Source organism: Neovison vison, chromosome 11 (assembly GCF_020171115.1).
Source record: "Neovison vison isolate M4711 chromosome 11, ASM_NN_V1, whole genome shotgun sequence".
In the NCBI taxonomy this organism is placed as follows: Eukaryota; Metazoa; Chordata; class Mammalia; order Carnivora; family Mustelidae; genus Neogale; species Neogale vison.
In genome coordinates, this window is record NC_058101.1 from 62,219,904 (window position 1) to 62,247,553 (window position 27,650).

General features: G+C 47.3%; 1 protein-coding gene across 1 annotated transcript in view; it reads left to right on the forward strand.

Moving 5' to 3' along the window:
- SLC2A9 (solute carrier family 2 member 9) overlaps positions 1-27,650 on the forward strand; it is a 206,051-nt gene that overhangs the window by 15,194 nt on the left and 163,207 nt on the right. Inside the window, 1 exon segment of the mRNA XM_044226192.1 lies at positions 11,958-12,118. Coding sequence (XP_044082127.1) covers positions 11,958-12,118 — 161 coding nt within the window.

Genomic DNA, 27,650 nt, shown 5'->3' on the forward strand with positions numbered 1-27,650 from the left:
CCGAAGGCAGAGGCTTTAACCCACTGAGCCACCCAGGTGCCCCTACAATGACTAATTCTAATAGGCATAGTTATACCTGTCAGTCTAGCCATTCATTCCTCCAGCCAGCCAGCCAGCCACTTCTCTTTTTCTCTATCTACTTACCTGTCTCCTATTTTACCTGTCTTCCATCAATCTACTTACTTATCTTTCTAACTATCTATCATCCACCACCCACCTACCTACCTAACTAAACCATTCCATGCCTTTGTAAAAGGCTGTGCATAATCCAGGGCTAATTTACACACCAATCAAATGTAAGGTGATGCCTGAAATTTTCAAGCAGTCATGCATGCAAACTCAAGATGCCAATATGTAATCTGGCGAATGGCCTCAGGTCTGTACCATTTTAAGCCTTGACCTTTAGTAGAAGAATACTGCTTGCCCGAGGTCTGCTTCATTAGTACTGCTACAGTAGTCTGGGGCTGCCAAAGTTGTGGTGGGAGGTTTTCCCTTGGTGCCTAAGGGTGCCTGATTTTCGGGTTCCCATCTGAGAGGCCATTGAAGGCTGGATGAGGGTGTTTAGAGGCAAGATGGGGGTTTCTGGGTTCATGGGGTTGTTGCTGGGAGCTAAGGTAGGTGCCCATACTTGAGAAGGCAGAACTGTGTCTTGGGTGAGGTGTGGTGTCAACTCAGAGCATGAGTGAAAATTCCTCTTGCTCATGGATACTGTCCTGAGAGCCTACAGGAAGATTCTGGAAGCAGTCTTCTGAAGAAATGCAAGGTTTGAGCCTGAGTGGACAATACAGAGCCCACGCTCTAGTCTTAAGAAGTCCCACAAAGATGAGGGTAGAGCCAAAGGTGATGGGACTCAGCTGCAGCCAAACCAGAGGAGCATCTGGGGAAGAGGGGAGGGATAGCAGGATGAAACCACAGGCACATGCAAGGGGCCTGGGAGAGGGGCCAGCCTCAAGCAGAAAGATCACTGGGGTGGACATTAAGAATAGTTCCCAAGGGATACCTGGGTGGCTCAGTCAGTTAAGTGGCTGCCTTTGGCTCAGGTCATGATCCCAGGGTCCTAGGATTGAGTCCTGCATTGGGCTCCCTGCTCAGTGAGGAGCCTGCTTCTCCCTCTGCCTGCTGCTCCCCCTGCTCGTGCTCTCTTACTCTCTCTCTCTGACAAATAAATAAATCAAATATTTAAAAAAAAAAAGTCTCTAAGAAGGACCAATGTTGAGCTAAATGAGTGTGTTGGATAGGAACCATGGGTTACAATGGAAATGAGAAAGCAAATAGGGACTGCTGAGGCTGGGAGAACAGACAGGAAGGTGGGCAGGAGGGACACTAAAGGCCGGATTCCAAGGATGGAGAGTGAACACCTGACACTAGTTTGCCCATTCCTGGCCTGTAGTTCAGGCAAGTGCCTGAAACAGCAGACAAGATTCTACAGGTCCAAGTGTCATTCCACAGAATCTTGGTCATACCCAGGGGAGCTCCTGGAGCAAAGGTTTGTGATGACTTCAGACGCTGACTACCCAGAGGTAGGCCAAGTTCGAAGTTAAGAGCACAGTTCTCTAAAGACTGGCTTCATGTCAGACACCAGCTGCAAGCTCGAGGATCCCAGGACTGGTCATCCTTCTTGCAAACTGGGGAGTTCCCACTACTCTCTCAGTTTTGATAAGCTGCTCAAACAGTGCACAGCACTCAGGAAAGCTATAACAACAAGTTTTATGATAGCCAACAGGAGACAAATCAGAACCAGCCAAAAGAAGAGATACATAGGGTGAAGTCCGGGGGTTTGAAACAATAAGATTCTGGTCTTCTCTCTGCAGAGGTAGGATGCATGAGCCTCCCGGTAGGGGGATGTATAACAGTTCGCACAGAGTACTGTACCCCAGAGGTAGTCACCCAAGACTCTGTGTCTAGAGTTATTACTGGGGTTTCCTTCCATAGGCATGATTGATGGAGTCAATGCCCAGGTCACCTTCTCTTCTTGGAGGTAGGGCTAATATCACCTGGTGTGAAGCCCCAAGCCTCTAATCACCTGCTTGGTCTTTCCAGTGGGGTCAGCCCCTTACCTGAGTTGCCTCATCTGCGTCAATTTCCAGGTGAAGGCTAATCAGCCCACCATGAATAACAAAGACACTCCTATCACTCAGGAAATCCCAAGGGTTTAGAGGCTATTTTCCAAGTGCAGGGACAAAGGCCAGCCAAATTCTTAATTATCCAACTGTATACATGTGATGTATGTTGTACATATGTATGTTCTCAACATGAAAATACTCAAAGACGTTTGTTAAATGAATCTGTGAATGACAGCAGGAAGGAGTGAGAAAGGAAGAATGAAAAGGAGAACTTTGGGTTCTAACTTACTACCCCATGCCCATGCCTTGTCAATTACGACTTAATTGAAACAAAACCAGAATCCAACAAAAGAAAGTGAATGGTTAGGCTTTTATAATGAACTACTCACCATTCCATTGATTTCTGAGTTGGTGATGTTTGTTCTTCTGTTGGGACTGGAGACAGTTTGACCTCCCCGACCCCGGTGTCAGTACAGCAACCCCCCACACACTTATCTGTGGGTCCACTTTCCATGATGTCAGTTGCCCTCCATCAGCTGTGTCCTGCAAGCAGATGATCTCCCCTCTGACGTATCTTCCAAGGTCAGGAGGGGTCTGATGCTATATCCTGGTGCCTCTGTCGCTCACCACACCTCATCTCCCCACCCAGGCATTTTATTACACCGCACGTTGTCACGAAAAAAAGAAACTCGAGTACAATACTGAAGGCATCATGAGTGAGAGAGAGAGGGGCTGCATTCACATAACTTTCATTACCGTGTATCATTAAAATTGTTCAGCTTCATTATTGCTACTGTTAATCTCTTACCGTGCCTAATCTAGAAATTAAACTTCGTCCTAAGTATGGGTATATAGCTAGAAGAGAAAACATAATAGATCTAGGGTTCAGTTCTCTCTGCGATCTCAGGCATCCGCTGGACATCTTGGAATGCACGCCGGGTAGATTGGAGGGGCCGCTGTATTTAAGCCAAAGGTTTCAGCAGAACACTTTATTTGACTCCCTATGAGTTACCAGCCGAAATGGTGTATTTCATCCTTTTTGTCTCCCCTAAAGGCAGGTAAACAAGTGGGGATAAAAATAAATCATCTCTCTGCAAGAGCAGAGCTGCCCCAATTAGCTGCAAATGTGAGATGCCAGTCAAAGGAAGGATTCCAGTGAACCAGCAGGCAGAGAACCCAGAAGTGAGTTCTGGCCCTTTCAATTAATCCCATCCCACCTCTGGGAGCCCCAGCATCATGAGGGAAACAAGACACAGGGCAGGGCTCCTCCGTGGGGCCCCAGGTCTGCTCTCGGGGAACCTGGCAGAGTGTGATGAGTGTGGATCCTGTCAAAGACACTGGTGCTGGACGGGCAAATCGAGAGGTGTGCTGGGGCTTGGGAGACAGCTGAGGTAACAGGAGGACCCGTGCATTTGTCATTACAAGAACAACTGGCAATTATTTTGATGAAGTAGTTTATCTCTGGTTAATTTAAGTGTGGAACAAGACTGCCTTTGATTTTTATATCTCAAGGTCTTTCTCTTTTGTTTTCCTTTCTTTCTTTCTTCTCTCTCTCCTCTCCCCCACCCCCACCTTGTCTCAGTAGTTTTGTAAGCCAAACAACTTCCATTAGCAAAAGCAAATGGCACAAATTCAATAATTTAATAATAAAACTACTGCTATGACTCACTTTCTGTATTTCTCATTTATACGGCAGCCCACATTGTAGACACTGAGATAATAATCCCATTGCACAAGTGAAGGAGCCTGAAGCGGGGAGGCTGATGAGCTGGTAGTATAGTAGCTTGTACCTGAAAAAGAGAGTCACAACCTTAGCCTCACCTAAAGGTTATTTTTAAGCCTTTTTTCTAAATATATTCTGTTTTCCAAAGAGCATCCACATCTGCTATTTTAAATCTTTTGGGGGGGGCTTAATATCTATATTATAAGCATTTTTCCATGTTTTTGAAAATCCCCCATCGCCAGGATCTCGCGTAGTATATACCATAGCGTCCTTGGCTGTCCCATCCTCCGAATGTGGGTCTCTGATGGTTCTTAATTTTCCTCTAGTGTAAGACGCTGCTACATTGTTTAAATTGGGAGTTGTGAGTCATGGTTTGGTTTGCTTTGGTTTGGATTGAATCAGGGCTGGCAGAGCAGCAGGCGATGGGAGGAGGGAACTTTCCAGGCCTGGGGCTATTGGTGTCTGTGAGTTCTAGATGGTGGCTGCCACCCAGGGCCCACTCCAGCCTCTCAGGTCCCCAGCTGAGTGAAGCTCAGAAGCCTGCAGCTTTGATTCAGAGTTTTCTGGCTTCCTAAAGATTCTCTGGGGGAAGTGCCTTTTTTGAACCTAAAAGAGAAGTGACCATGGCCCCATCAGGGCTTGCAGAAGCTCTGTGTCGAGGCGGTGGGCAGCGCTTGCTGCAGCCAGACGGAGGGCACGGAGGATAGGTTAGCCCAGCAAGGCATGCGGTCAGAAAGACTTGGAGGGGCCTGTCAGAGTTGAGACTGCTGGTGTGAACAAACCCAATGAGTACGACTAGAAACATTCTGTTTCTGACCCATCAGAGAGAGGCACTGAGATTTACTGAGTGCCTACTGTGTGCTGGACATCATGCTAGGGGCTACGTGCCTTCACTTCATCCTTCCTGTGATCCCCATCTGCAGGCTGGGGCTTTTCTTCCTTTTCTGTAAATAAATTACTCCAGAACCAGTTCTCAAAACCATCACCCTGAACTTGGATAGGATCAGATGCCTATGAAAGCTGCCGATGCCTCAAGACTGATTTTTAGAAGCCATAAGCAATTTGAACAGTAATGAAAACTCTCATCATTTTTACCCCAGCCAACTGGAGGACCTAAAGAAAGGAGTGGGAAGTGTTCTTTCATAATAAATGACAGATGTGTCCATGTGAATGCACTGTCCCTCTGCAAACACAGCTTTGCAACAGCTCAAAAGAATGTTCTAGCAGGAGAGAGGCCCAGGATTAATTTTCCTTGGATTAGGAAGATATTTGGGAGTGCGCACACTGTCATGCTCCTGCCTGGGGCCAGAGAGAAAATGAAACTTTCTTTCTCCATGTCCTATATAATTAAACTCAAAGCATCCCGAGAACCCAGAATGCTCTGGAAGTCTACTTGCCTGGCTATAGAATATACTCAGATACTCAGGTGTCTTCAATACAGAGGACTCTTTCTCACCCAGTCAGTTCGCTGAAGTCCTCCAGGAGACTCACAGTGGGGAGGAAAACCCCACCACAAACTTGCAGACTAACCTTCAAGCCGAGTCTCAGTGGGACCTGAACATTGTCCTTAGGGCTGGGGGCTGTGTCAGGTCCCCAGGACCTCCCAGGTTTGGTAATTCATTGGGAGGACTCAGCATGTTAGGACCCACTCCTCTCTGCCCAGGGCTGGGATTCACTCCAGGGAAAGGATTCAAAGCCAAATCAGCAAAAGGAAAAGGCTTCCGGGACAAAGTCCAGAGGAAGCCAGAAGCCAGCCCCCAGAATCCTCACCCAGTGAAGTCACTTCATTCATCCTCCAGCAATGAGTATGACAACGCATGTGGGAGGATGTCCCCTGGGGACAGGCAGTCCCCTAGGGGCAGGTCCCCAGGGCACCATCTACTTGGCCGGTGCACAGCTTCTGACTCCCAGAAATAAAGCAGGTATACTGTAGCACAAACTGGATTCTGCACAGTGGGAACCCTCTAGCAATCCAAGCTCCCGACACCAGCCTACGGTCAACCCTGTATGTGGGCCTTTCAGAGGAGAGCCGTCTCAGGCCAGATATGTCCACTTTTCCTGCACAGGAGGTCTTACCTCTGCTAGGAAGGTGACATCAGGCGGCATTGCTGGGCTTATGGATTGTCCTTGTGGGGTACTTATTTCAAGGAGCCTGGTTTGGCGGTGGGTACTTTGGTAAGGACTTCCATATCATTTTCCGGTGTGTTCTGCAACGTGGGCTGTCCTTCCAGATCCCCAAAAGAGTTATAGCCATTGGCCTGCTCGATGATGCCATGCCAAGTGTGCTATTTATGTGTATTCGTATAGCTCTCCTGAGAATATTTTTAGATGAATTCATGACAGGCTCCGCATGAATCAGTAAGGAACATTAATATTGTAAAGCAGGCTACAAGGTAATTTGCCTCCCATTGTCTGGCAATTTCCTGCCATTATTTGGAGGTGTTCTAAGCTGGTCTTCCTGGCTGGGAATTGTGTGCTCTCAATTCATTGCTAGCAGCATAGCCTCTGAGTTGTTGGCTGGGGAGTTGGTGGTAAATTATTCATGGAATTCCTAGGCTGGAGAACTAAGCAAATCCAGGCCCTTTATTTTACAGATCAGAAATAAGGGTCTCCACAGATCAGAAATAAGAGAACTAAGCAAATCCAGGCCCTTTATTTTACAGATCAGAAATAAGTGCCAGTAGCCACTCAACTTCTGATTTGTATTGTGTGCTTTGTGATAACCCAGATCTGTGCTTTGTATTCATTCTCATGTTAAATCCTCTCAGGAACTCTTTAAGGAGGGAAACGATTTAACAAATCAAGGATCTGAGGCACAGAGAGGTTAAGTCATTTATTCAAGATCACCCAGCAGTGAGGAAACAGAGTGGATCAAGTGGATTTCAGGGCCCTGAGATTAAGAGTCTCTTGCGGTTTGTCTCAGAGTTTTCTGCTCTTAATGAAACGTAATGGCTGCATGTGTTAAACAAGATGAACTATGTAGGTGTCTGATAATGTACTTCACAGTCAACCAGTGCTCATTCTTTGTCCCCTCTACTCCCCTAATCCAGTCTTTCATTGTGCAACAGAGGCACTGATATGATCACCTTTGTCTTTTCTATACCGAGCTGGAATAGAGTAGTGATTGAGAGATGGGCTCTGGAGTCCAACTACCAGCATCTGAGTCCTGACCTTCCCACATGCCGATGGCATGGCCTTGGGAAAAGCCCCTAATGTATGCATCTCTAAGGTTCATCATCTGACTAAAGGAGAAGTCAAAAAGCAGGACCTGTCTCATAGGCTTGTGGAGGAGATAGAATGAGTTCTTCTGCTTCCAGTTCTCAGGATAGTATAAGACATATTGTAAATACATGTGGGTTACCTATTTTTATCACTAAAAGGTGACTGATGCACAGCAGCTCAATTTAAAACACAAACACTTATTAAAGCACCTGTTCTGTACTATGCAGTACGAGTCAGTGTTCTCATGTATCAGGTTCTCAGATCTCAACTTGATGAGTGTCTGTGTCATGAATTAGCAGAACAACCTGAAAGATCCCCCCGGGGCTCCAAGCACCCCGGAATGGACCCCTTCTCAGGAGGAGACCCCCGGACCCAAAAACCAAGCCGAGTCCACAGATGCAAACAGCACGAGGTTTATTGAGTTGACACAGGTACCTGCGGGCGATCAAGTCTTAGGAAGACTCGCGCGCCAGCCCTTTGTTTAGGGTCTTTTTATGGGGTTCGGGGAAGCGAGCGCATACGTACAGAAGCAGAAACATAGTTACAAGGTTCTTATTGGCTGGTTTGAATGTAAGGCATACTCGGTGTTTGTAGATTGGCTTTGAAGGACCCCGGCGCGCGAAGAGAAAGGTGGGGAGGGGGAGTGAGGAGGGGGAGTGGACCTTATTACTTAGCAGAGAAACATCCTGCCTACGTGACTAGGTCCACATACTTAGGCGACCCCCCCTTGCCTACATGACTATGCACATAAGGTATCCTGTTTAAACAGGAGACCAGTATCACCCCCTAAAAGCCAAGCGGTTACAGAAAGGCAAGAGAGCGGTTAAACAATTAACTGGGGGAAGGGTCTAACAGGGGAAGGGCAAAGCCAAACGATTACAGAAAAGCCAAGAAGCAGTTAGTTAATCAATGGCTGAGGGGGGTGTCTATATGCGGAGTCTTTCAAACCCTCATCACCTGGCTTCTACTATCACGTAAGCCTTCAGGCTGCCTCTCCTCTAGGACTTTGCTCGATTCATCCCTGGAGAAGACAAACATTTAGTCATTAAAGCCACACTTCGCAGCCAGCTTTCAGGGTGATTGAGAAATGTGTCTCTGCAGCGGGCATGGGCTTTGCTGCAAGTCTTCCAGCTGTCTTCAGCTCTCTGCAGAGACTTCCGTCCATCCTCCAACTCCCCCAAACTGAAATACGAAATCTCTAGAGGGATACCCAAAACAACACCTAGGAGTATGTGATATGAAAGCTATCCCCTTTCTCAGCAGGCTCCTGAATGCCTGGAAAGGAAGAGAAAATTTCCTCCCCAACAGCATCCCTCCAGTTTCTGCAAAATCAATTCTAGTAAACTGGTCGCTGGTGCAGGGGTAGTGTTAAGAGGCTCTCTAGAGTGGGTTTAGCAAGGCTCCTTGCAAGGGGGTTGTAATTGCTTGGATCAGTGTGAGACTGCAGTAGAGACCAAGGTCACATCCAAGAATGGCCTTCTATGTGTTGGCAGGTAGGGCAGAGGGGAGGTTCCTGCTTATTGGGCAGCAGGAGAGGTGCCTTTTGAGTCCTGGGGACTGATTCCTTATACCAGCTTCTCCGAGGGTCTTCACCCTGTGAATGCTCGCTGTCCCCCTATGGGTCCTGTATCTCTGCCTTCCTGAGCCCCCTTCAGCTCCCTGCTTAGCTTCAGCTCCCTGCTTAGCAGTTCATCACACTCTTCCTCCCACTATGTTCCCTGCCCCTTGGTGGTCGCCCTAGCACTTCAGGGCCCAGCAGAGTGTCTAGCCCATAATGAAGACTTAATTGATACTTTTAAATCAATAAGTGCAACATTGTACTTGGCTGCTTAGTATTGCCACCTTGACTGCGAAGCTCGGAGTCCTGATAGCGGAGCTGTCCTTCAGTGCTCAGATGTGAGGCCGACCTCACACAACCCTCCCCTTCTCCACCTGTTTAACAGGTGACCATGATCGTGGGCAAGTTGACAACTCGCGGTTCACCCATCTGTCAATGAGGCATTCTGCCACCCGGGTTGCCGTGGGGCTGAAATAGGATAATCTCTGTGTTTTGGTAGAGTTTCAGCAGTTGGAAAAAACAACAGCAATTTTGTCTGATTGAAGCTGAAAGAGTTGTTGACAAAATAGAGAGCAGCTCGCAGGTCGTTGGCAGGGCTGGTGAGCCAAGCCCAGAAGCGCTGCAGTCTGGGTGACGCCCCACCTCACGCCCAGGAGCTGCCACTGCCAGCTAGTGCTCGGCTGGTACAGGACACCAGGGCTCCCCCATTGCAGCCGTTCCCAGAACCAGTGCCACCCTGGAAGGAGTTCCAGCCCCGCCTCCCACGGAGCCCCGCCTCCCACGGAGCCCCGCCTCCCATGGAGCCCCGCCTCCCACGGAGCCCCTCCTCCCACGGAGCCCCGCCTCTCGCACAGTCCTGCCTCTCGCAGAATCCAGGCCTCTGATTGGCTGATCCTGAGTCACGAGGCTGCTTGCTAGCTGCTAGGGGAATGCTTGGAGAGCAGGCATCTGGCGCCATGGACACAGAGTCCTGAGGAGTCCTGACAGGACTGTGGGGCAGGAAGCTCCGCCAAATGGGAAGGGGGCTCCTGATGCGGGCAGACAAAGGGTGACATGGGCCACAGAGGACACGGACACTAAGGGTCAGCGTTGATGTGCAGCCTCTGACAGCACGCGGTTCCTGGGTGAGCTAGCTGAGCCTGCAGCAGCTGTGGTGGCCCCACGAGGGGTGTGGTGCCCGGACCGGCGTGGGTGGGCCCAGTGGTGACACAGTGTGTCAGCCTGCTGGGGCTGCCCAAACTAGGAAAAAACAGGTGTTTATTGTCTCCCGGCCCTGGAGACAGAGATGTGAGATGAGGGAGCTGGTGGGGTCAGTTCCTTCTGGGGCCTGTGAGGGACGCGTCTGTTCTAGGCCCCCTCCTTGGCTTGCGGGTGGCTGTCTCCAGCCTGTGCTTCTTCACATGGTCTTCCCTCTACCCGGGCCTCGGTGTCCACGTCTCCCCCTTTTGTAAGGATGCTAGTCATTTTGGACCAGGTCCACCCTAATGACCTCGTTTTAACTTGATTACCTCTGTAAAGACTGTCTCAAAATACCTCACAGTTTGAGGCACTGTGGGTTAGGACTAAACCTATTAATTTTGAGGGAAGACACAGTTCAACCCATTAAAGAATGATTATAAATCTAGCACCCTACTAAGTATAAGAAAATCTTCTTATGAAGATTCAGAGGATTCTGCCAGATGCCTCACCCAGATCATTCCTTCCACCAACCCCCCCCTCAGAAGTAACCACTGACCTGACATTTGCAATAATTCTTTGTTTTCCTTTGTGGTTTTACAATCTATTTGTAATTCCCCCCAAACATCTATATTTGCATATTTTTGAATTTACATATGGCATCATACTATATGTATTCGTTTGTTTCTGGCTTATTTTGTTCAATGCTATTTTGTGTGAGATTTTATTATATGTGTGTTTGCACATTGCTGTAACTCATTCATGTTTGTGGTGCTAGTGTTTTTCATTTGATGACTATTCCACAATTTATCTGTTCTACTGTGGGTGAGAGTCTGGGTTGTTTCCCATTTAGGGGTGTTGTAAGCAATGCTACATGGAATTTTGAGTAGATATGTCCTAAGACAGGTGAAAAAGAGGAATTTTTTAAGAGGAATTTTCTAGAAATAAATTTGCTGGGCCGCAGGTTTGGGGCATCTTCAACTTTACTAGCTGATGCCAAACTGTTTTCCAAGACAGTTATACAAATTAAACACAGCGCATGAGAGTACACTGCTGATCACTACTTGGTCTTACCATACCTGTTAGTTTTTAGCCTCCTGGAGATTGTGTGAGCTCCACCCAGGCACTGGCCACTGCTCCAAACTCTACTGTGACCCTCATAACAGCCTCGAGACATCATTCCCATTTTGCAGATGAGATTCCCATTTTGCAGATGAGGAAGCAGAGGTCCAGCTGGTTTAAATCATTAGGAAATTGTTGTTGTGCTGGGATTCAATCTCAGATCTCTGCCTCTGGAACCTATGCTTATTCTTGAGTGTCATATATAGCTCTGGAAAGGTTTGTGGGCCCATGTCCCATATCAGTAGATAACTGAGCATCTTGGGGATGGACTCCCTTGAGGAGCTTAATGCCATGACCTCAGTCTTCGTTGCACATCAGAATCACCCAGTCACCATCACAAACCCATCAAATCAAGACTGACAACAGTGGGGAGCTGGACAATGCCATGTGGTATCTTGTTATAGTTTTAATTTGCATTTGCCTGTTGACCAATGACATTGAGCATCATGACATTAACTTACTGTCATTTGGATTTTCTTTGGAGTCTGTTCAAGTCCTTTGCTCATTTAATTGGGTTGTTTGTCTTATTGAATTCTTTATGTATTGTGGATATAAGTCCTTTATAGTATATGTGTTGTGAATGCATTTTCTCAGTCTGTGACTTGTCTTTTCATTTTTTCAAGGTATCTTTTGAAAAATAAACACTTTAATGTTGCTGAAACCCAAAAGAATATTTTGTTTTTATTTTATGGTGTGTCTTTGCCTACCTCAAGGTGGGAAAGACTTTCTGTTATATCGGATATGTGCATTTTTAACACATTTTCCGTTGGTTCTGCTGTGTGCCAGAGTTGGAGAAGCTTGGGTATAAGTGGTTACCCTGGGTTTGGGGTCAGATCTGATTTTGACTTCCAGGTTTGCCACTTAGAGAGCAAGTCATTTTGTCTCTCTGAGCTTCAGTTTCCCTATCTGCAAAATGAGGCAAAATAGGGCCCATCCACAAAATTTGTTAGAAGGGTTCAATGGAATAAAGCTCAAACAGAACTTAGCCAAATGCCTAGTCTGCAGAAAATGCTCTATAAAAGCTGTTTTTCTTTACCTACTGGTTGGTTTCAAGCAACAGGATGGAATAACATGGTTTATTCTTTGTTTTCAGTACATCAAGTCCTTCTACAATGAATCGTGGGAAAGAAGGCATGGGCATCCTATAGACCCAGATACTCTGACTCTACTCTGGTCTGTGACAGTGTCCATATTCGCCATCGGTGGCCTCGTGGGGACTTTAATGATGAAGCTGATCGGAAAAGTTCTTGGGAGGTTAGTGGGAGCTGTCTTTGCTTGGGGATCCTCTCTGTGGTATTTATAATATGTCTGTATCATAGTGAAGGTCCCAGAAGGCAACAGAATTCCATTTAAACAGTTCAGCTGGAGAGATTTTAATGATGCCAGAAAAGCAAGGGGGAGGAGATAGGGCTCCTGAGGTCAGGGAGGAGTGAAGACCATGGACAAGGCCGACAAGCAGGAGCTGAGGTTGTGAGGGCTGTGTGAACTGGGCTATGTCAGGCCGCATTGTCCGAACAGGGAGGGAGTAGGGGAGAAATATCCTGCCTTGTCTCTTCTCCCACCATCCAACCTACCACCAGTGCCCATCATTGGTCAAACCCAAGTAATAACCGGAAATACCAGGAGCCTGCTGGCGTAGTCGGGGAGGACCAGCTCCCAGCGCTCAGAGCAGGATGGGGAGGGAGGAGATGGATCTGGCTGCAGGGGCAGATGCAGAAGGGTCCGCAGAGCGTCTTAGCGATTGTTCCAGGTAAGTCCTTATAGGACAATGTTTTGTTATATGACTGAATGATAACTTACTACACCAATCTCCCATGGATGGACATTGAGTTTTTTTCAGACCTTTTGTATTGCAAGTACAGCTGCAGCGAGGGTCAAACATTCATGTTGAAATTTCCCACCTGGGTCCTCTCTAGTCAGGTCCAGTTTACCTCCTCAGTTTCATTTCTCACTTCTTTCTGTCCTGAAGACTTCTCTGAGATCGGACTGATTATCAGTACATTTCCCCAGATATTTTCTCTCCATCTTCGCTTGGAACTTCCTGGGGGATTTTGAGGTGTTAAGGGAAAAGTAGAGTCTCTGCAGCATTCGTGTCTGAACTTGACTCATGAGCCTTCCACTCTCCAGTCGTGTGCCTTTGGCCAAGTCCTTTAATGTATTTGAAACTCAATTTCCTCCTCTATAAAGTGCCTGCAGGAAATGTTACAGGGACCAGAGAAAGTGAGTGGAGGGAGAAGAGCCCGTTAACAGGAATCCACTAAGTAGAAGGTACTCTTACTTACCAAATGGCTTGCTGTCCTCCTCTTCACCCTCCTGATACCCTCACATAGCAGGTGCTCTCCAGCTCTCCATATTGCAGTGACCTGAACTGGAAAGGAGATTCAGCAGACCCCAGAAAATCTTTCCACTCCTCAGGGCCACAGAAGCACTATTTAAAAAGTTGCTACCCCTTCCTTTACCCTCGGCCTCACATGCCCAGCAAGGGGCAAGTTAGAGCTGATGGTGTTTCAGAGCAGGCTCTCGTGAGGCTGGAGCAGGAAGCCATCCTGAAAACATGCATATCATGCTCATGCAGTCCCCCAGTGAGGCAGGGGAGGTACTGACATCTACCTTGACCTTAAGGCCACTTCCAGGTGGTAACTTGTGGGAACTCTGCCCTCCAGAGAAATATAGCTATTGCATAGTGGAATGAGGGCTGCCATTTGCTGATTTCCCCCAATGTTCCAGGCACACACACACACACACACTGTCTTTTATTTGTTCCACTGCCTGAGGTCTTGGATGGGGCATGGAATTGAGAGCTTACACGGTGCCTGAGCTCAGGTTGGACCCAGCTATACAGCCTGGTACCCCTTCCACTGTGCCAAGCAAATCTTGAGTAGGGCTCTGCTGGCAGTGGTACTTTAAAAACTGTGACCGTTTGACCACAGGGAGGTGACTACCTGGCCCCCTGATCAGCCTCCACGACCAGGATCCATGAGGTACTGTTACTAAGCCCCAGTCCTCTGACCTATTCTAGTTAGATAGAGTCACCCCTGGCCCCTGGAGTTATGGCCTGTCACGTACACCTGCCTAGTATCTGGCCATGGCAATTACACCCCCGGCTGCCCCCTAAGGAGTCTCTGAACCCAAGTGGATGGTACAGGGACAGCCACACTGTAGTTGGGGTCAGGATGCTGTAGCCCAGCAAGTCCAGATACCCCAGCTTGCCAGGTGTGTGATGTGGGACTTTGCCCCCTCACCTCTCATCCAGCACCTTCCCCACATGTAAAATGAAGGCAACGAAAGTGGCTTTGCCACTTCCAGCAGCATGGTGCAAAAACAAAAATGGAAGGAATGGAAAAGAGAGAGTAGGTTTCAAAGAAAGTGATTTTCTAAGTGAAGGAGGAGTTCTAGGCTGGAGAGAGATTCTATCAAAAGGTGTTGGTCCTTATGCCCTGACCAGATGCCAGTTCCTTTTTTTCATCATCACAGGAATAAAGGTTGAACTGAGATGAAGTCTCAGCTTGAGTAGGAACTCTGTTGGGAGGAAAAGGAGCAAAACCCAAAGAAGTCTGCTGCCATTTATTCACTCCTTGCTGCATAGCAGTGCTTGACATTCCATACTTCCTCACTTCTGCAACTCTGTATTGTTGTCCCTATTCTACAGGTGATGAATCTGAGGCCCTTAGAGGCCTAGCAACTTGCCTGAGGTGACAGAGAACAAGGTTGACCTGAGATTCAGATCCGGTCTGTTTGACCAGAGCATGTGACTTTCCGATCATGTGGTGTCTATTGAAACTACTTCTTGATGCCTCATTGTCTCCCTGGGCAGGGACTATTGGGGAGAAAGAAGAGGTTGGGCTTAATGTGCAAGGTTGGGATGGGGCCCCACAGTAGGGGCTCAAACTTGAAACTGGTGGGAGAAAATTTAGGTGGAGTTGGGTGTCCTTGGAGTCAGGTGGGTCTGTTCCCCGGCAGGTCTCGTAGGGAGCTATTCCTTGCTAGGACATGCTGAATTTATCTCTCTTGGGGGTACAAGTTCCTTGTCTCCTGGAGTCTTTGGATTGGAGAATTCTGGTTGAATCCCTCCACTTTTTTGGGGTCACCTATCTCGGCCATCTGGCTCTAGTGACAGAGCCCTCTTTCCCTCATGAGTTAGGTTGGTGACAATGTTGGCACATGGATGCTGGCTAGAGGTTGGTGCCATGTATGAGTCACTCAAGTTCTCCAAGCTTGGCTTAGTTAATAGCAAAAGGAAGATACAGCAATGGCCTGTCCGAGGGTTGTCATGAAGATGAAGTGAGATGGTGGGTATAAAGCACTCATCCCAGTGGTTGACATGGTGTGTCAGTGCCCACTTTATGTTGGCTAGTGTCATTGTCATCCTTGTCCCCATCCTCGCACGGTCCTCCTACAGCCCATGAGCCCATCGTTCGACAGAGCTGGCTGTGAATATGTTCTTCCAGTCGTACTGAAGTTGGCCTCCTTAATGCTAATGGATCTAGTTTTTCCCTTTAGAGCAGAGCAGAGGAAATGTGCAAAAAAAACAGAGGGAAATTCACTTGGGCTTTGAATTGGGTCCTTGGGCATCTTTTTTTAAAATTAATTAATTTTTAAATTTCTTTTCAGTGTACCAGAATTCATTGTTTATGTACTACACCCAGTGTTCCATGCAATACGTGCCCTCCATAATACCCACCACCAGGCTCACCCAACCTCCCACTCCCCACCCCTCCAAAATCCTCAGATTGTTTTTCAGTGTCCACAGTCTCTCATGGCTCGTCTCCCCCTCTGATTTCCCCCAACTCACTTCTCTCCATTTCTCAATGTCCTCTGTGTTATTCCTTATGCTCCACAAATAAGTGAAACCATATGATAATTGACTCTCACTGCTTGACTTATTTTGCTTAGCATAATCTCTTCCAGTCCCGTCCATGTTGATACAAAAATTGGGTATTCATCCTTTCTGAAGGAGGCATAATACTCCATAGTGTATATGGACTACATCTTCCTTATCCATTCCTCTGTTGAAGGGCATCTTGGTTCTTTCCACAGTTTGGTGACTGTGGCCATTGCTGCTATGAACATTGGGGTAGAGATGGCCCTTCTTTTCGCTACATCTGTATCTTTGGGGTAAATACCCAGTAGTGCAATTGCAGGGTCATAGGGAATCCCTATTTTTAATTTCTTTTTTTTTTAATTTTTTATTTTTTTAATTTCTTCTCAATGTATCAGAATTCATTGTTTATGCACCACACCCAGGGCTCCATGCAATATGTACCCTCCATAATACCCACCACCAGCTCAGGCATCTTCTTGAGCAAGCCGCATAACCACATTCGTCCACCCAGCAAATATTTTTGAACACTGACTGGGAGTCAGACACTGTGACCGGTACTTGGGTCTCCGACAAACGGCAGAGTGTGAGCCTGCTGCCTAGCTGTCAACAATCCACTCTGCATGTCATGGCAGCACCTGAAAGCCCTGCGGAGGGGGGATGGGGAGTAGAGATGCAAGAAGAGGCATCTTGTGCCCCTTTCAATTTTAAATCTGTAAAGTCCAGGTAAGCAAGCCCCCCCTACGGGGATGGCTTGTGAGGGCGGCAGGAGATACTATTTACAAAATGCGTCATGTCACTCACGCCTGTGACAGGAACCCAAACCAGTCTGGCTCGGGCCCAGATGGAACTAATTGGCTCACGCAACTGGAATATAGCTCAGCTGAATCCACCTGTCTGTTTTCTCTGTCTCAGCTCTGCCTTGCTCTGCGTTGGCTTCAGGTATAGGTGCTCTCTCCCCGGTAAGGGCAAGATGGCCCCGGCAGCCCAGGGTGACACTGCTTCTGCTCAGCATCCCCAACACAGGCTTCTCCTGCCAGGAATTTTAGTAAAGTCCCAGGCCTGAATCTTATCTACTTGTGTGAGGTTGCATACCCTTGGAGCTTCTCAACCAGGGCCAGTTTTGCCCCTGCCAGGGACATTTGACAATATTGAGAGGTGTTTCTGGTTGTCACAGCTAGGGGGTGCTACCAGCACCTAGCAGAGGCCAAGGAGGCTGAGCTGAGCATCCTGCAATGCCCAGAACAGCCCCCCCACACAGAGAATTTCTGGCCACAAATGTTAATAGTTCCCAGGTTGAGAAATCCTGGTAAGTAGCATTCAAAATTGAATTTAAAATTACTGTACCACGTGCCCATTCCTGGAGCCACAGTGGGGTGGGGTTGTGACATGAAGTGAGGGCGGGAATGTTTCTTAGAGGAAATCCAGGGGACTCCCACCAGAAGAAGGGTGATGAGATTGAGCAAGCAGCAACAACCAGTCTCCCATACATCATGCCAGGCAAATAGCAGGTTCTCAAAAGTGTTTTTCTCTTCTTGTTCTACTTCAAGATTTTATTTTATTTTTTTTAAAGATTTTATTTATTTATTTGACAGACAGAGATCACAAGTAGGCAGAGGGGCAGGCAGAGAGAGAGAGAGAGAGAGAGGAGGAAGCAGGCTCCCTGCTGAGCAGAGAGCCCCATGCAGGGCTCGATCCCAGGACCCTGGGATCATGACCTGAGCTGAAGGCAGAGGCTTAACCCACTGAGCCACCCAGGTGCCCCTACTTTGAGATTTTAAAGTGCGTCTTTACTTTATGGGAATGAGAAAGAACATTAGCTCTTTAGATGCTTGCTGGAGGAACCTGCAGGGTACATGGCAAGCACATACAAGGCTTAAACAAGAGAAATTTCTTCTCTTGCAGTTGGAGAGGCTGCAAGTCCAAGATGAAGACGGCAGTGGGATTGGCTGCTCCTGAGGTGTCCTCCATGTGAGGACACTTTCTCACGGTGTCCTCACATGGCCTCTTTTCCTATGTGAGAGCAACCCTAGTGTCTGTTCTTCTTATAAGGACTCCAGTCCCATCGGATTAGGACCCCATCTTTAGGACCATAATTACTTCCTTGAATGCCCAGTTTCCAGATACAGTCATCGGGTAGGGGTTAGGGCTTTAAGAGGAATTGGCACACAGTTCAATCCATAATAGAACAGACACACTGGTTGCTGACCGTCTCCTCTTTCAGGCTGGAATTGTCTTAGGAAAGCTAGTTCCAGGAGCAGAGCCTGCGAGGGGGATGATATGTTTTGTGGAGGGGGGTGCTCTTCAGGAGTTCCCTTGAAGGTGATAGAAGCAGAAGAGAGAAAAGGGGGAAGAGAGCTAAGACAGTCTGTGCTCTCTGATCCAGTCTGGCCTTGGCCGGCCTGCAGGGGTCTGGAGCATGAATCATACCCTGGAGCTCTCCCACCTGGGGCCACATTCTCCTCCCACCACTCTCCAGTCAGTGGCTGCAGGCTGTTCTGGAGGAGGGGACGTCATCTGGGGTAGGCAGTCTTCTGGAGAAGGGCCAACTGGGAGTCTTGAGCAGCCACAGACACAAAGCAGGGGATGAGGGGGAAAGCTGAGGGACAGGTCCCCACTGGGGCTCCTGATACTCCACCTCCATTGTGCCAGCCTCGGAGGCTTGCCATGCACTGTGAGGGTGGCAAGGACTCTGGGAGAAGAAAGCCATCCTCGGGTTCAAGGCAGATGATGCGGAAAAAGACTGGGCCTGGTGGACGTGGACTTCAGGAAGGCAGCAGTCCAACGTCTAAAACAGGGAGTCAGCCAACCCAAATGTGTAGCAACTTTGCTACAAGTTGTTTCCGCAGCATCTGTTTGTCTGATTGTGGACAGGACCCATTTGGCATTACTGATGCACGAGCTGGAAATGACAGTTAAAACTCAACAAATAGTCACTCCTCCCCCACACTGCCTGCCACACATCTGTTAGAACCAAACACTGGCCTCCTCTGGGCTCACGTAGAACTTTCTTTTTTCCTCTGTCACATCACTTAGCATTTTATGCTGTTACCACTTAATTACAATTACATTTATGTCTTCTCCCTGCAAGGGGAGCTCCTTGATGCAGGAAACGTGTGTATATATGAGCCCACATGGTGCAGAAGCTGGTACATGCTAGGCAAGCAATAAACATTTGATGGATAGATGGAAGAACTCATGAAGGAATGCTTGATGCTTGAGGGGTTTTCTACTATTACTTCCCAAGGTGGCCGCTTTTCTCCTGCTTGCATACTTTCATTCACTCATGCGCTTATTTTCCTGAAAACTATTTATTGAGCACTTGCTATGTGCCAAGCACTCAGGGGTGAACAAAGGGAATAAAGTCCCTGGGGTCACAGGTCTCCTGGCAGAGGGAGCAGTAAGCGTAAATATCCTGGGGGGAGGGCGGTGAACAGGCTCAGCTTCCTTGGAGGTAAGACAGGATGTCAGTGTGGCTAGGGCCAAGTCAATGAGTAGAAACTAAAGCTGGGGAGGTCACTGAGATTGGATCCAGAGGGCCTTGTGGGGCAGAGTTGGGACTTTGGCTTTTACTCTGAGTAAGACGGGAAGTTACTAGAGTGTTTTAAGAGTGGGCCTGCCTTGCAGTTTGAAAGGCTTGCTGTTATCAGTGCATCTGGGGAGGCCAGTTAGGAGCATTGTGCCATCATTCAGGCGTCACCAGGTGTGTAACAAGACACAGTGAAAGGCAGAAAGAATTTTATGCATTTGGGACATATTTTGGAAGTAGAGAAAACAGACCTTACTGATGTATGATATGTGGGTAGTGAAACAGAGAAGTAAAAAATAATGCTAACCTTTTTGGCCTGAGCATTTGCAAGGATTGTGGTGTGTTGTTTTGGCTTGGGTTTTTCGTTTGTTTTGTTTTGAGGTAGGGAAGCCCATGTGAGGAATAGGGGTTTTTGAGGGCAAAGGAAGAACAATATTAGGAACTCAGTTTTAGGTATATTCACCGTGAATTGCCTGTTAGACACCCTTGTGAAGACATGCAGCAAGTGGTTAGATATATGGATCTTGCCCTCAGAGGGGAGTGCAGAGCTTGGATGTATGTCTGGGTGTCATCAGTACATAGGTGACACTAAAAGCCGGGAAATGAGATCACCTAGGAAGTGTATGGAGGCCAAAGGAATGGGCTCAGGGGCTGAGACCAGGAGCCCTCCAACTCTGAAAGGGTTGGGAAGATGATAAGGATGCCAGTGAGGAAGGAACAGACCCACTGCTGCATGAGGGCTGGAAAACATGTGAAGGAAGGAAGTGTTGATCACCTGTGTTCAGAGCTGCTGAGAAATGAAAACCAGGCCTGAGCTGTGGTTGATGGATTTAGCAATGTGAAAGGGTGTTCCAAAGGCATGATGGGGAAGACCAACACTGGAGTGGGTTTAAGAGCGAAGAATAACTTGAGACAATGAGTCTAGATGAGTATAGTTTCTTTCTAAGATGGGAGCTACAGCAGGGTGTAAATGAGTTGTTCCAGCACAGGGGGAAATCGGTAGTCAGGAGCAAGAGATGAAACTTGCTGAAGCTACTTTTGTGCAGCTGAGAGAGACAGGGGAACTGGTCAGTAACTGGAGGGGTCAGCCTTAGATGAGAACAGGGATGGTACATCCATAGGAACACGAGGGGAGACAGTGTGTGTGCACAGAAGCAGGGAGTCGATGCATGTGGAGGGAACACATGACATCCTCTCTGGATTGTTTCTGCTTTTTCGGTGGCGTAAAAGCAGGGTCATCAGCTGAGAAGAAAGATAGGGGATTTGGAGAGAGAGAAGATGTGTGAAATAGTCCTGTAGGAGAACAGGAGACTGAATAATCCAGGGAACCACAGAATGGCTGCCTGGTGTCCTAAAAGCCCACTTGAGATCAGTGCTCCCGAATTTCAAGTGACACCAGTCAACACAGTTCTGAGTTTTTCTCCAGCCAAGCTGAGCTCTGTGGTGCATGGGTGAGGTAGGTCAGGATCTAACCAGAGTTGGAGTTTGCCAAGCATGTATAATGAAGGCAATTGGGTCAGTGGGTCAAGGAGCTGAGGGTATATGGATGTTTAAAATGATGGATCGTGGAATTCCGGCTGGGTAAGCAAGAATGGGTGGACATGAGGAAGGTGAGGATTGGTGGAAACAAGGTATGATCTTGGTTTATAGGCTAAGCCAGGCTAAAGAATTTTTGGAAGGGTGGGTGGTGGCAGCCATATATCCAAAGGCTCCCCATTCCAGCAGGCCTTTCCAGAAGTACTTTCTAAATCCAACCTAAATATTCCCTGTGTCTTCCACCACTTGGTCCTGTGCATTGAGCTAAAGCATGACATAGTGGAAGCTCTCACATTTTCTCTGAGCCTTCTCTTGTCCAGGCTCAGTGTGCTGAGTCCCTTTGGCCCTTTCTCAGGTGACCTACTCTCCACCCTCCTCAACACCTTATCACTTTTCCTCATATTTGGCCCCTTCTGCTGGGAGCTGATAATCTTCTGGGCTGCACAGAAAAATTCTGCACTATAGGAAAGCTCAGAATGATGGGTCAAGTGTCCAAGTTGGGGTTCTGTGCTCAGAAATGGCATGGCCCTGTCTCCCTTGTTTCTGTTGCCATGTTCATCCCCTGGGAAAAATGGGGGGAAAATCATTAAAATCCCCATGTCTGAACCCCAGTGAGTCAACTTCGTAAATTATTTTTCAGGTAAGGTTTCCATCTTCCCTGGGACATTGTCAGGCTGGGGGTTATTTTGGGAAAGAATATATTAATATGATGAGCTTGCTTAGAGGGTGTGTGGCCCTGTTTGCAAATATTTCAAGTCAGACCTGAATGGGATTCTAACATTCTCTGCATAGCACAAAATATACCATCATGTCCAGTGCATGAGCTAGGTCCGAAGCACTTTGTGGCATCCTCGGCTCCTCTTTCTCTCTGCCTCTGTCCAGTCCATCTGTCAACCCCATCAGCTGTCTTCAGAACATACCAGGATCTGACCACATCCCACTGCTGCCATCCTGGTCCAATCACCATCAGTACTTGAGTGATCCTTCGTCAGATCTTCCCAGCTGGTCTCCCTGTTTCCACTCTGACTTCTATAGCCCATGGTCAACATAGAAGACTGTATGATCTTGTTAATTAAAGATGTCAGTCAGGGAGCCATCCCATCCCTCTCCTTAGACTCTTCCAGGGTCTGCCCATCTCTTTCCAGGTGAGAACCCAGGTTATCATGGTGGCTCATACAAGACCCTCATGAGCTCCCCTGCCCATCTCTCTGCCTTCATTCCACTACTTGTTCTCCTGCCCTCCTCTGCCTCCAGCCCCCTGGGCTCACTGGCATACCTGAAAATAGCCCATGTCTTTATACCTCCCTACTAAGATTGCTGCTCCCTGATATCTGTATGGCTCATCTGCATTCCTTCTGTGCTTAATGTTTGTGCTTAATGTCACCTTCCCAGATGTCTCCCTGTGTAAACTTCCTCCCCCTCCCTGTATTAGTTTTCTCTACAACACTTGTCACCATCTGACATGCTACATATGTTTTATTTTTTACTTGTTTATCGAAAAGAACATAAAAGCAGGCTCTTGGGCATGTTCACAGCTATATGCCAGACCTTAGAACGGCGTTCTTCACACAGTCCTCATTCAAATGTGTGTTGAGTGAATGAATGTCAGTGGAATGAATGAATGATCATTGAAAGAATAAATCGATGTGAGTAATATAGCAGTTGCCACTGTGGATAGCTCTGTGTCAGGGTTACTGGGATGGTAAATCTCCCATTTAATAGTATGTCCGCTTGACCAAGTACTCAAGTTCTAGATCTGTTTCCTTCACGTGGGAAATGGGGTAGCAAGATTACCTAACTCATGGGTGTCCAGCGAGTATAAAGCACTTAAAATAGTGCCTTGGCACATAGCAAGTACCCAGTGAATATTACCTATCACCATGGATTTTATTTCTTTTTTAGTTTATCGAGGCACCAAATAAGTTCTAGGTGCCATCCTCAAAACTTTTCATAAATCATCTGATTCTTGCAGAAGCCTTACAAGATAGACACTGTTACATCCATTTTACAGGTGTGGAAACCAAGGCTCAGAGAGTGTAGGAAATCTGCCCAGGGTTGTTGAGTCAGCATGTGGATGGACTGTCCAAGCAGGAACGTTCGTTATCAGAGGTGGATTCAGGAGAACAGTATTCATCCTGCCCATAGACTTAGAAGCTGAAGGAAGACTCAGAATAGGTCAGAGCTCGGCAAAAAGGAGGAAGCTTGGCTTAAGATGACTTGCCTTCTAGAATTTACTCCTTCATTTATGCAACAAAGAAGTATGGGGCACTTGCATGTGCCAGGAACAGGTTTAGTCCTTGGAGCTACAGCGACAAGGCAGAATCTCTGCGCCCATGGAGCTGATACTCTAGGAGGGCATATGCCAACATAAACAAAAGAAATGTGGGCTCATATTCTGTGTTGTCAGGGCCTCAAAGAAAAATAAGATGATAGTGTTATGGGGGATGGGCCCTGCAGCTGGGGGGAGTGGCTGCATGAGATAGTGTCAGAGATGGCATTTGAGTGAGATGGTACTTGAGTGAGATAAGACTGGGACAATGAATAGAGGGGCTCCCAGGACAAGGGTGGTGGGTCAGGAAGGAGCCTGACAGCCCCAAGAGATGGCAGGAAGACTCATGAGCATGAAGACATGAGTATCAGATGGTGTAGCAAAGGCCATCTCATGCAAGGTTTTGTAGGCCCAGGAGCGGAGTTGATCCTCAGTGCAGTGGGAAGCCCTAGAAGGGTCTAAGTAAGGGGAAGTATGTCAGTGTTTGCTTGGCAAGGATCGCTGTAGCTGTTGGTGGACCATGAATTATACAGCCCAGGAGTGGTCAGGAGCCTCCCATGACTCCTGCATTAGTCAGAGTGTGAGGAGATGGTGGTCTGCTCCACTGTGGCACTGTGAACTGGAAATGGGAGAAGTGCTTTGCCCTGGGATATATTTTGGAAGTGGTGTCAGTAAGACTCCATGATGGAGTGCATGGAGGTCAGAAGGAAAATAAGAGAGGGAAGTATTATTCCAGATTTTTGATGTAAGCCACTAGGAAGGTGGAGTCTTTATTTACTCAGATGGGGAAGACTGAGGAAAGAGGGGTTTGGATGTATTTGTTGGAGGATTAGCATTGGGAATTCAAGAGTTCCATTTTAAATATGTGTGGCTTGAGATGCCTGTTGGACATGCAAGTGGAAATGCTTAGGAGGCAGCTGGATATGTCAGTCTGGGTTGAGATGACTCTAGGCCAGAGATACAGTTAGGAATTGCCATCAATTAAGGTCACAGGACTAGGTGAAATCACCCAGGGAGGGAGTGGAGGCAGAGGACAGACCAGCCTTGAGATGAGAAGGGGAGGCTGGTAGGGAGAAAACAGGAGAGAGTGGGATCCCAGACATCCTGAGAAGACTGTGTTTCAGGAAGAGTACACAGTCAACCCTATCAGTTGCTGTTGAGAGGCTGTCCTGGGGGTACACAGCAGCTGTGTTTGTCAGAGTGCGTTCCTGGTCATCTTCACAAAGGCAGTCTCCACAGAGCGGTAGCAAGGATCCAATCAGTGGGACGAGGAAAGAAGGGGAGGGGAGCAGACAGTACCCTTTAAGGAGTTTCACTCTAAAAGGAATCTGACACAAGGGGCAGTGGCTGCAGAAGGATGAGGGCCAAGACATAGTAGCTATGTTCGTATGAGAATGGTGGGGTGGAGGGTGGTTTCTCTCCAGTAGTGGACAGCCAGTGTGCAGGAGACCAATGCATCCTACCTTTCTGTGACAGCTTTAGCCACACGCAGGTGGCTGCCACCTTGTAACGCCTCCACCTCCTCCTCGGTGAATTGCCCAGGTCATGGGTACTGCTGGCTACAGGTGTAAGAGATGAAATGAATGAAATGAGACCATTTATGTAAAAGCCATGCTCTTTCTAGACTCTTCAGATGGTCTCTTGTTGAGTCTGCATCAAGAATTGAGATTCTTTAGGGATGGACCAAAGAGTCTCTCTTCTTATGTGCTGTTGGTGGATGTGATGAGAAGCCAGCCTTGAGAACCACCAACTAATGCCAACATTATTGCTACAAATGTCATGACCCTCATCCTAGCATCAGAGGTCCAGCTTAACTGGAACAGGGTCATGGGAGTTGATGTCTGACTTCTGATCAAACCCTTCATTTCTCAGTCTATAGGTTACAGAACATGCTGTTTTGCTCAACATCCAAGAATCCTCTGAGTCTGGCCTCAGCATTCCTCCCATCTCCCCCCTCTCTCAACCACCTCTTCACAAACTTGATTTACACCGGGCTCTGCATCCACAGGGCTTTGTGTTGTGAGGTCTCAAGGAGTAGAACTGGGGCCAGTGATGGAGCTGCAGGGAGAGCCCTTTGGCTTTTTGTGGGAAATCACTTTTTCACAGACAAGCTGCTGCCATGCCTGGGATGGAAGGCTAAAAAGCTGAGGCAGCACTGTTGGGGCCTATGAGTCAGGCCCACTCAGGGGTGGGGAGCAGGGTGCTGGCATCCCAGAAAAAAGGCTGGGGTTGCAGAGCAGATGCACCTGCTGCTATGGGAACAGGAAGATAGGGAGGGAGATACCCAGCCTCCTCTTTTTGCCAGGGGAGATTAACATCAGGCCCCTCTTTGGCCAGGCCTATCAGAGAGCAGGAAGCAGAGAGTCTGGGAAATGTAGTTCCATTGGAGACAGCAGAGCAGAGGAAGGATTCCCTGGATAGACAGGCCAACGACAGGCACAGGTCCCACTTATACACTCTCAGCATCAGTATCTTTTACTTCTAATTGACTTCTGTGTGACAGATCATTTTTCTGTGTCCCTAATTAGATTTAAAAACCCTGTGAGGGCAAGGACAGGGACTGACTTACTCCTGGTGGTAGACCCCAGGTCTAGCACTCACTAAATACTTGCCAAGTGGAAACGTTCATGAAAGCCCTCGCTGCTGTGAGACTGCAGGTCTTCCCACCACCACCCAGCTCTCTTCTTAAGGCTGATAGGTCAATTCCTCCGAAGACTGAAGGGAAGGGCCATGAGTACTGCACAGACCCGGGGCACTAGCCTGCTCTCATTGTGCTTTGAGGTCTCACTAATAACAGAAATTAGTGCTTTTGGATTCATCGTTTTGAAGCCTGAGTCTGTGACCTTCTGCAGGGAGGTCAACTTAGAGGGGAATATCTATTTTAAGTCTTGGCCAAATCATAATTTCCCCTCATTATAACATCCATTTAAATTCATTTTTTGAAAGGGAGATTGTATTTATATCTTGAATAATTAATGCATTCATATGGTATAACTTTCAAAAGGACCAAATGAGTGTCAAGTAGGAAGTTTCCATTGCATTTCTCTCCAATCAGATCCCCTTCCTGGAGGCGACCTGTGATGCCACTTTGTTGTGTATCTCTTCAAAGGTTTGTATTGGTCTTTCCATGCACACATACGTGTGCACCCACACACTTCTTTTTCACACAGATTGTTGCATATTCTACAAAAAGTTCTGTTCCTTGCTCTTTGCAGTTAACAATCTATCTTCTTTTAAAATTTCTTTTCAGTGTACCAGAATTCATTGTTTATGTACCACACCCAATGTTCCATGCAATACGTGCCCTCCATAATACCCGCCACCAAGCTCACCCAACCTCCCAGCCCCCGCCCCTTCAAAACCCTCAGATTGTTTTTCAGAGTCCATAGTGTCTCATGGTTCACCTCCCCTTCCAATTTCCCTCAACTCCCTTCTCTCCATCTCTCCATGTCTTCTGTGTTATTTCTTATGCTCCACAAATAAGTGAAACCATATAATAATTGACTCTCTCTGCTTGACTTATTTCATTCAGCATAATCTCTTCCAGTCCCGTCCATGTTGCTACAAAAGTTGGTATTCGTCCTTTCTGATGGAGGCATAATACTCCATAGTGTATATGGACCACATCTTCCTTATCCATTCATCCGTTGAAGGGCATCTTGGTTCTTTCCACAGTTTGGCGACTGTGGCCATTTCTGCTATAAACATTGGGGTACAGATGGCCCTTCTTTTCACTACATCTGTATTTTTGGGGTAAATACCCAGTAGTGCAATTGCAGGGTCATAGGGAAGCTCTATTTTTAATTTCTTGAGGAATCTCCACACTGTTTTCCAAAGTGGCTGCACAAACTTGTATTCCTACCAACAGTGTAAGAGGGTTCCTCTTTCTCCACATCCTCTCCAACATACATTATTTACCATCTTGTTAATTTTGGCCATTCTAAGTGGTGTAAGGTGGTATCTCAATGTGGTTTTTATTTGAATCTCCCTGATGGCTAGTGATGATGAACATTTTTTCATGTTGTCTGTTAGCCATTTGTATGTCTTCATTGGAGAAGTGTCTGTTTGTGTCTTCTGCCCATTTTCTGACATGATTATCTGCTTTGTGTGTGTTGAATTTGAGGAGTTCTTTATAGATCTTGGATATCAGCCTTTTGTCTGTACTGTCATTTGAGAATATCTTCTCCCATTCCATGGGTTGCCTCTTTGCTTTGTTGAGTGTTTCCTTTGCTATGCAGAAGCTTTTGATCTTGATGAAGTCCCAAAAGTTCATTTTTGCTTTTGTTTCCTTTGCCTTTGGTGACATATCTTGAAAGAAGTTGCTGCAGCTGATATCGGAGAGGTTACGGCCTATGTTCTCCTCTAGGATTCTGATGGATTTTTGCCTCACGTTGAGATCTTTTATCCATTTCGAGTTTATCTTTGTGTATGGTGTAAGAGAATGGTCAAGTTTCATTCTTCTACACATAGATGTCCAATTTTCCCAGCATCATTTATCGAAGAGACTTTTTTCCACTGGATATTTTTTCCTGCTTTGTCGAAGATTATTTGACCATAGAGTTGAGGGTCTATAACTGGGCTCTCTACTCTTTCCACTGGTCTATGTGTCTGTTTTTATGCCAGTACCATGCTG